The 10,025-nt window shown below is 39.4% G+C and overlaps 1 protein-coding gene across 1 annotated transcript in view; it reads left to right on the top strand.

Moving 5' to 3' along the window:
- Window positions 1-8,731, top strand: part of 1700034E13Rik (RIKEN cDNA 1700034E13 gene) — a 17,512-nt gene extending 8,781 nt beyond the window's left edge. The window contains exons 2-4 of the mRNA NM_030097.1: window positions 1,497-1,540; window positions 5,391-5,571; window positions 8,567-8,731. Coding sequence (NP_084373.1) covers window positions 5,397-5,571; window positions 8,567-8,718 — 327 coding nt within the window. The 5' untranslated portion in view covers window positions 1,497-1,540; window positions 5,391-5,396 and the 3' untranslated portion in view covers window positions 8,719-8,731. The remainder of the gene's footprint in view (window positions 1-1,496; window positions 1,541-5,390; window positions 5,572-8,566) is intronic.
- Window positions 8,732-10,025: the final 1,294 nt, after the last annotated feature.

Below are 10,025 nucleotides of genomic sequence, written 5' to 3' on the forward strand. Positions count from 1 at the left end.
TGCTTGGCCTCTTAATTTGCTGTTTAGTCTTCTAGAATCTATTTTGCTCCCGGTAGTCAGAATCCATACTGGTTTCTTTTTGTTTTGTTTATTGTGGTCATGTTTTCTGTTTTCTCCATTAAGAGACTGCCCAAAAGCTGTGATTAAAAGCAGGCTGATTCTAAAAACATACATATTTTATGGTGTTTTATTTACCCCAAGGATAACATACCATTCACTTTGTTTCTGTCTTTGTGCCTCGGATCCCTACTAGACATATGGGGGAAGGAGCCTTTAATGCCACTGGAATCTGTTGCAATTCTATTCAATTAGGGCATTTTTTTTCTTTAGTTGGTGAGTAGTTTTCCTAATTCAATCACTGTCACATTCCACAACACCCAATCCTGTCATTTTGATACTTGCTGTCTCAAAAACCTGAATCTCTTCATCCCTTGAAGATCACGTAATCCAGGACATGAAGTTTTCTCTCTGTGAGCTCTGCCAACCCTGACTTTCCTATGACCACCTTCCTCTAATTTCACCTTCCTCCTTTTCCTCCTCTTTCTCTCCTTTCCTCTGAGCTCAATATCTCCAATCAACCCTCAGTCCCATCTCTCTCAGATGGTGAAGGAAGACCCTATTTTATAATCCTGTCACGGAAACGTCTCTTGACTGCACTCAGCTTTCATTTCCTTCAAGCTCCTTTTGATATCACTCCCTGCTTGTAGGTCTAAGTTTGAACATGAAGGTGGTCGTTATCAACACATTTGGCTTTATTGCTAGCCATGTTTCTGTATCAATCCACTCAGTAACCATGTTTGGTGCTTTTGTTTCTCCTTTATTACTCTTCCTTCTTTGGGGATCAGTTAATTTATCATATTTGATGTTTGGTTGCCCATCTCACCTGTCAACTTTAGTTCCTTCTCTTGCATATCTGTATGCACTAGTGGTTACTATATAAGTTAAAATACATGCCTTTGACTTTCAATATACATATTTTAAAACTATTTCAAGAAAATATAAACAAATGAATAACTATCTATTTTGGTTTTTGCTCCACAGTGTGTTATTGATGACTATCATTTGGTTTGTACAGATGCAGTATAAACTCTCTTTTGGATACTTTTGTCATAAAGACCATTACTAAGTCTTAGTATTCTGTATGGCAAAACTATGAAAACTTCAAAGCTTATTTTATTGACTGACCTAATTGTGTTTTATATTACTTTCCCATTGTTTCTTACAGAACAAGACTATTTACTGATATTTCCTTTTGTAATTTAAAATTTCTCTTAAAATTTTTGGCTCAATAAGTTTATCAGTAGTGGATCCTTTAACTGTTCTGGCCAAAAAATAATAATAATAATTATTGCATCTTAAGTTTTGAAGACTATTTTTACTGGACTAAAATTCTGAATTGACATTGTTTTATACTTATAGTAGGTTAATTGTTTTCTCCTATTATTTAAAAAAAAAATCTGAGGTCATTATTTTGTGGCCTCTATGTTTTTCTGCAGAGATTCCATAGAAAGAGACATATGAAAAAGAAGAAAGATTTATAGTAAGTAACAGATATGGAATGATCTCACTATAGACTTCTGGAAAACTCTATGATATTGCCTTTAGTGATTTATTTACCCACCAATTCTAATCGATATTAGCTACTCTTATTATTGTTGTGATCAAATACCTGACAGAAGTAATTTTTTAAATTTTATATTTTTATTGGATAATTTCCTTATTTACATTTCAAATATTTTCCCCTTTCCAGATCTTCCCTTTGGAAACCCCTTATCCTATTCCCCCTCCACCTGCCTCTATGAGGGTGCTCCCCACCCCCCAACCCCCCTCCCCCGCCTACTCACTTCTGTCTTCCAGCCCTGGCATTCTCTTACACTAGGGCATTGAACACCCACAGGCCCAAGGGCCACTCCTCCCTCTGATGTCCAACAATGCTATCCTCTGCCACATATGCTGCCAGAGCCATGGGTCCCTCTATGTGTACTCTTTGGTTGGTGGTCCAGTCCCCGGAAGCTTCCGGGGGTGGGGAGGGAGTCTGGCCTATTGACACTGTTACCCCCCCCCCCCACACACACACACACACGGGGCTGCATACCCCCTCAGCTTCTTCAGTATCTTTTCCAACTCCTCTATCAGGAACCCCACACTCAGTCCAACGGTTGGTTGTGAGATCTGCCTCTATATTTGTCAGGTTTTGGCAGAGCCTCTCAGGAGACAGCCATATCAGGCTCCAGTCAGCAAGCACTTCCTGGAATCCACAATAGCATCCAGGTTTGGTGACTATATATAGGATGGATCCCCAGGTGGGGCAGCCTCTGGATGGCCTCTCCTTCAGTCTCTGCTCCACACTTTATCTCCATATTACCTCCTGTGAATATTTTGTTCCCCATTCTTAGAAGCACTGAAGCATGTACACTTTGGTCTTCCTTCTTCTTGGGCTTCATATGGTCTGTATATTTAATCTTGGGTATTCTGAACTTTTAGGTGAGTGCATATCCTGTGTGTTCTTTTGTGACTGGGTTATCTCACTCAAGATGGTATTGTCAAGTTCCATTCATTTGACTAAGAATTTCATGAAGTCATTGTTTTTAATAGCTGAGTAGAATTCTATTGTGTAAACGTACCACATTTTCTGAGTGTCATCTGGGTTATCTGCACAGCTTCTGGCTATTATAAATATGGCTGCTATGAACATAGTGGAGCATGTGTCCTTATTACATGTTGGAGCACCTTCTGGGTATATGCCCAGGAGTGGTATAGCTGGGTCCTCAGGTAATACTATGTCTAATTTTCTGAGGAACTTCCAGACTGATTTCCAGAGTGGTTGTACCAGCTGGCCATCCCACCAACAATGGAGGAGTGTTCCTTTTTCTCCACATTCTCCCCAGCATCTGCTGTCACCTGAGTTTTGTTCTTTGACATTTTGACTGGTGTGAGGTGGAATCTCAAGGTTGTTTTGATTTGCATTTTCCTGATGACTAAGGATGTTGAACATTTCTTTAGGTGCTTCTTGGCCATTTGAGTTTCCTCAGTTGAGAATTCTTTGTTTAGCTTTGTTCCCACTTTTTAATAGGATTATTTGGTTCTCTGGAGTCTAACTTCTTGAGTCTTTGCAAATATTGGATACTATCCCTCTATCAGATGTAGGGTTGGTAAAGATCTTTTCCTAATCTGTTGTTTGCTGTTTTGTCCTATTGACAGTGTCCTTTGCAATTTTATGAGGTCCCATTTGTCAATTCTTGATCTTAGAGCATAAGTCATTGGTGTTCTGTTCAGGAAATTTTCCTCTGGCCCATGTCTTTGGGGCTCTTCCCAACTTTCTCTTCTGTTAGATTCAGTGTATCTGGTTTTATGTGGAGGTTCTTGATCTATGTAGACTTGAGCTTTGTACAGGGAGATAAGAATGGCTCTATTCCCATTCTTCAGCATGATAACCACCAGTTGAACCAGCACCATTTGTTGAAAATGCTGTCTTTTTTCCACTGTATGGTTTTAGATCCTTTGTCAAAGACCAAGTGATCATAGTTCTGTGGGTTCATTTCTGTGTCTTCAGTTCTATTTCATTGATCTACCTGCCTGTCACTCTATCAAGACCATGTAGTTTTTATCACTATTGCTCTATAATACAGCTTGAAGTCAGGGATGCTGATTCCCCAAGAAGTTCTTTTATTGTTGAGAATAGTTCACTATCCTGGATTTTTTTGTTATTCCAAAATGGCTTTGAGAATTGCTCTTTCTACCTCTATGAAGAATTGAGTTGGAATTTTGATGTGGATTGCATTGAATCTGTAGATTGCTTTCGGCAAGATGGCCATGTTTACTATATTAATCCTGCCAACCCATGAGCATGGGAGATCTTTCCATCTTCTGAGGTTAACAGGAAGCAATCTAATGGAGAGTTGATTTTGAGGGTACATTCATCACAACAGCAACTGTAAACTTCTTCTTTAAACACTCAGAGGAATATCTCCTAAGTGATTCCTAATCTGAACAAGTTGACAATTACAGTCTCAATGCTGTCCAAAAGTCAAGGTTAAAGTCCATCAGAGACTCAAGATAATCCCTTAACCATGAGTCCTCATAAAATAAAAAAGCCAATTTCTAATATACCCTGACAGACCATTCATTCCTCCCATTCCAAAAGGAAGAAACTGAAATAGCAAGTAAAGAACAGACTAAAGCAACAATAAAATAAGCAGGGGAAATACCAATCCCCAAAGCTCTATGTGCCCATCATCTGGACATTTGCTTGTTTGTTTGTTTAGTTATTAATTTATTAGCGCGTGTGTGTGTATGTGTGTTCACATGTGCATGGAGTGCCACAATGTGCATGTGGAGGTCAGAGAACACCTAGCAGGAGTTTACCCTCTCCTTGTATGGGCTGCAGGGGCTCTAACTCAGGTTTACTAGGCTTGATGAAAGGCCTTGTACTCATTGAGCCTTCTCATCTCCCAGTCAGAGGCTCATTATGTCATCATATGGATTCCAGATATTACCCACTACAGGATGTCTTCCCACATTAGTCACACCTCTTTGGAAATTCACTCAAAAACATACCCAGAGGTGTGTCTCCCCAGTGATTCTAAATCCAGTCTATTGGCCATGAAGATCACAGGCAAGATGCTGGGTATTCATCTACCAACTTGATGAGTAGGCTTGTCTGTGGTGGACCTCACTCCAGACTCAGAAAGACGGTGCAGGTACTTGCAGGAGAGAGTGTAGACAGACCTGTTTCCTGCTCTCTGATGACATTTTCATTTTCAGACACATTGGCACATTAGATCTTGCCACTATGTAGAGGAGAATTCTAGCCTCCATTCCTATTGAGTTTCCCAGCATTACACTCAGGTGCAAGGATTGGAAGATCAATCAATCTTTTAAACAATGAGAATACATTTCAGACAATACCTCTTTATTCCCCTCCAAGGTCAGATCCACTCATGTAACAGCATAGTTTGATCTCTTAAATTGCCAAAGAAGTTAAATTCACCAGACTGGTTACAGTTTTCTTTTTGTCTCTGTCTTTCTGTCTCCTTCTGTCTCTGTCTCTCTCTCTCTCTGTATATATGTGTGTGTGTGTGTGTGTGTGTGTGTGTGTGTGTGTGTGTGTATGTGTATGTGTATGTGTATGTGTATGTGTATGTGTATGTGTATGTGTATGTGTATGTGTACGTGCATGCCTTTGGAAGTTAGGAGTTATAGGCAATTGTGACTTTCTGGGAACTGAATTTAGGTTCTCTGTAAGAACAGTACTTTAACTACTAAGCTATCCCTCTTCCCATGATAATTGGAATTAACAATGTTAACTTTCCATATAAACTGATTTTACTGTAACTTTCAAATAAGATTTCCACACTTGTGCTTTATCTAATGAGTTATATTATTTCCAGCCAACAATGATAAGGCGTCCACCAACAATTGTTTGTTACATCTGTGGCCGTGAATATGGGACCAAATCTATTAGCATTCATGAGCCACAGTGTCTGAAAAAGTGGCATAATGAGAACAATCTGTTGCCTAAAGAACTAAGGAGACCAGAACCGAAAAAACCAGAAGTCAGAACCATTACTGGTAAGTTCTGTCAAGAGGGGTTGGGGGAGAGAGTGAGTTCAGAGATTTTTTTTTTCTTTCTTACTAGTTTGAACATCTGAAATCAGCAGCACTTACTGTCTTAAAGAAGTCAAATTTGATTTTTAAAAGATATTCTGGAATGTCTTTCCAGTGATATCTTCAGATGCTGAGACACATCCTTCAGATGTTTTTTTCCTGGCAAAACCTAGTGAAAGGGACCCATGAGAATTTACCATTTTGCCTAAATGATTTTTATATATTGTCATGCCTGATATTTTTGACAGACTTGTTTCGTTTATAAAAGTGTCTTGAGTACCAAACTCAAAATTCCCACCAGGTCAACTAGTCAGGTTACAATTTAAAAAAAAAGAAAAGAAAAGAAAAGAAAAGAAAAGAAAAGAAAAGAAAAGAAGAGAAAAGGAAAGAAAAAAGGTTTTTTCTTATCTGAACAAAGAGGGGAGATGCCCCCAACCAGCTACTGTTGTCATTAAGAAACTTAGCCCAAGAGGGCTATAATTTTGAATGAATGCAAAGGGAACCAGAAAGCTAGACATCTTGATGGAATGTTCAGATTTTGATAATTTTGTTTTATTCTTTTATTTCTGCAATCAGTATTATAAGGTACTGTTCACCCCAAGTAAACGAGGAGCTGTAGTTTCTCAGGTGAGGGTTCACAGAATGCTGGGTTTCCTCAGAGTGTGAGCAGAGTTAAGAAAAGAAAAAAAAACACATGTCAAATTATATAGGTAGATTTATTTACATAATTGCCATGCAAACTCAGTCTCAATTATCATATTTCTATCATTGATTTTTCTCATTTGATTTCCTCATCCTTTAAGGGATATTTTATTTAAAGAGAAGCATATTTCAATGTCCCTTTCCTGTGTAGTCATAGCTATTGTGCAGGCTGTTTATCATTGGCCAATGTGATCCGAGAAGAGACGACAACCCAGTAAGTGAAATCCAGGTTGCTATAAGTTCGAAATACTATTGAAACCCAGCTATTCATAGTCCTAGGCAAGATGGGACTTAAAGGTTGGAAGGAATTCAGAGTGAATATACTGGAGAAATGAGCTAAAGAACACCGAACTGTTCTTGGCAGAGAACCACAGTTCTGTTCCCAGCATCCACATGGCAGCTCACAACCATCCATAACTCCAGTTCTAGGAGATCCAACATCCTCTTCTGACATCCTTTCACATAAGGCACACATGTGGTACACATACATGCATGCAGGCAAAACACACATAAAATAAAATAAAATAGGATAAAATAAGCTGAACTATCCATGCATTGGAATCATAGCATTTAACTCCAGAAAGACTACCTAGAACTTCTGCCTTGGCACACAAAACAATCTTCCCTAATTCTCTGTATCACTTTTTCTGCTTGATCTTTATTAATATATGGATAGAAGAAGTGGGGATGATGGTGGGCAATCCCTGGGATGTGTTGGGAGCTCACTGTTTGCCACTGTTGGCAGAGCGAATGGGTAGATCCTGTCCTTTCACTTGCCTGAAGTTTTCCTCTTGGCTTCATGCTTTTATCTCTGAAGGTGCCTTTCTCCTCTAAGTAAATAAAATTGGCATCTCCTCACCCATACTTCTTTTCCTGGATCCACAGTCAAAGGCCTATGCAGAAACATTGCAATGAAAAGGTCAGTGCTATTCTTTGCTCTACAGAGTTTTCAAAGCACTCAAAATCTACATTCATGTGCTGGAAAGATGGCTCAGCCATTAAGTCCACAGATTGCTCCTGCATGGGAGGGAACCAGAGTTCCTGTCCCTGTACCATATTTGGCAGCTCACAATTGCTTGTAACTCCAGCTACAACACATACTACATCTCTGGCCCCAACAGGCATGTGTATTCATGTGTATACACACACACACACACACACACACACACACACACACACACACACACACACTTAAAAATAAAAGCCAATCTTTAAACACACGTGTGTAGTAGTGACACTTGCTTTATCTTAAGGAGAAATACCAAGCTGCACCAGGTCGAAATCTCCATTAAAAGCAGACATGCTAAGAATCTAAAGGATTGTTATGGTTGTGTGAACCATTAAGATAGAAATCATGAACCTAGCCTAGTGTTTAATGGAGTAACATACACTGGCCAATGATAAAAACAGATCCATTTTGAGTGCCTGGCCACATTTGAGAGACCTATTTTCAGAGATCTTGGGACATAGTCAATTTAATGTACTAAAGTCATTCTATTTAAATACGGCTTATTAAAGTTAAATCCCACATTGTTCCTTTAAATAAAGCCACATGCTTTTCTCTCCCGTGTGCTGCCAGAGAAGAGTACACATTTCTCAGCTCTTTTTGTTTGATTAAGGACACTTCTTCCCTTCAGCTTATTTTGTTTGCATTTTTCACTTTAATTAGTTAAAGAACGTCTGTGGTTATGGCCATGAAAAGATGATGTTTTTCAGAGTATAATTCATCTTAAATTCACTCTCAGTTGTCAGTTTGAGTCTCTGAAAACATTCCAGGGAAGTATTGCATAAAAGAAAAACACAAACACGAGTTCTTTCCCCATTGTATGCTTTATATTTATAACCAACAGAAAGAAAGCCAAAAGTTATATTCTCAAGATAACAATGTGTAAGCAAAGATGGTAATAATTAGTGAAGAATGCATATCATAACAAGAAACTGTATCTTTCCCCTTTTAATATTCAAAGCAAAAAAAAAAAAAGTCTCCAGTCCCTAGCTGAAGGAATGCTCAGCACTGTTTACTATTTATTTATTAAGATCTGGCAAAGTCATGTGATTGACTTGAAAACACCAGTCAAAAGGTATTCTCTGTGACTGTCTTCCATAAATAGTAAAATATGGTTTCTGAGATTGTAAACTAACCCATTTTACCATTTTACTTTCCTTTTCATAAATATATATGAAAACATATATGAAATATATATGAACATATATATATATTCTTTTTTCCCCCTCCCTCTTCCTTTCCTTTTTGCAGCCAAAGGGTTCTACGATCTTGACGCCTTAAACGAAGCTGCTTGGACAAGTGCCCAGAGCCAATTGGTTCCCTGTAACGTTTGTGGGCGGACCTTCCTGCCAGACAGACTAATTGTCCACCAGAGATCTTGTAAACCCAAAGCCTCCAAGTAAAGCCCTTTCCTCAGCACCGAGTGTGATAGGAGTGAACGCCTTCCAAAATGATGGTGAAGAGATGGCAGGGGGAGGAAACCAGGAGAACCAGAGCTGAGGGAGCACTGGCCCAGACTGGAGGGACCAGGCTCTTTCCAGCTATTAGGGGACCATGTCACACTTTGTGTCAGCAGGAATTACTGGCAGACTGGTTCTTATCAGAGCTGGAAATTTTGTCCAAAGGACATTTCTCAGGCAATTGTTGCCAGATTTCTCTCATTCTGGTTTCCTCGACAAGGGTTTGTACCTCAGAGTCAGGCTTGTGCGTGCCTGGTGAACAGAGGCTTACAAAGGCAATCTGAGACAATTCTAGGTTGTACGCAGTATAGACTTCCACCCTAATCCTTTGCTTTCTGACCCAAGGAGGATGCTTTTACACCGACTGAGAAGTTTCATTACCTTGTACGAGCTTCTGACAGGGTAGATTAACTTAAGAGGCCTGAAGATGTTAACAGCATTAGAACTGTATTTGGCGCTGTTTCTAACAACACGGATTGCTGCTGAGATGTTGCATAGTCAATGGCACCAGCCTCAATGTCTCAGGAGACCTCTGTAACACAATTCATCAAAATGGGTGGAGGCAAGCTCCTTCCTCCTGTAGAGGTCTAAGCAAGGGTTCATTATACCCTCTTTGGGTTTTATAGATTCTTCATTGTTTTTTTTTTTTTTCTTTTTCTTTTTCTAAAAGCCTGCCAGAAAGTTCTGTGCCTCCCCGCCCAGACCCATGCACCCTAAGTAGGCTGTGAAAGAGCTTTGTATTTCTGAGACTTTGAGTGTGTTTTAATCCAGGGAGGGCTCTCCTGGAAGGAGGCCTGGGGCCAGAGAGGTGCTCTGCCCAGGAAACTCTGCCCTCCTGGGCAGCATTGGCTTTGCCTAGATGCCCAGCATTCTACTTGGGATCTTTGTTCCTGACTGGGCTGAATTCCAAGACCATGAAGATCCACTGGGTTCCTGTAGTCTTTGCCTCCACCAACTTACAAAGTACTGACAGTTAGAAATCACAGGCAAATTCATTCAACCTTAGATTTTGGTTCCACATTCTACTTATTATCTGTGGTTGGGTTAGGGGTAATTGTGCCAATCACTCTGTTTTCTTTTCTGTTTGCCAAAGGAACCAAGTGATGATTTTAAAAACAAACAAACAAAAAAACAAAAAACAAAAAAACAAAAAACAAACAAAAAAAAAAAAACCTGGAGATACTCTGAAACAAGAATCTTGTGAAAGGGCTAGCAATTAATGACTCTATTTAATAATAGCTCCATTCTTT

Source organism: Mus musculus, chromosome 18, assembly GCF_000001635.26.
Source record: "Mus musculus strain C57BL/6J chromosome 18, GRCm38.p6 C57BL/6J".
Taxonomy (NCBI): Eukaryota; Metazoa; Chordata; class Mammalia; order Rodentia; family Muridae; genus Mus; species Mus musculus.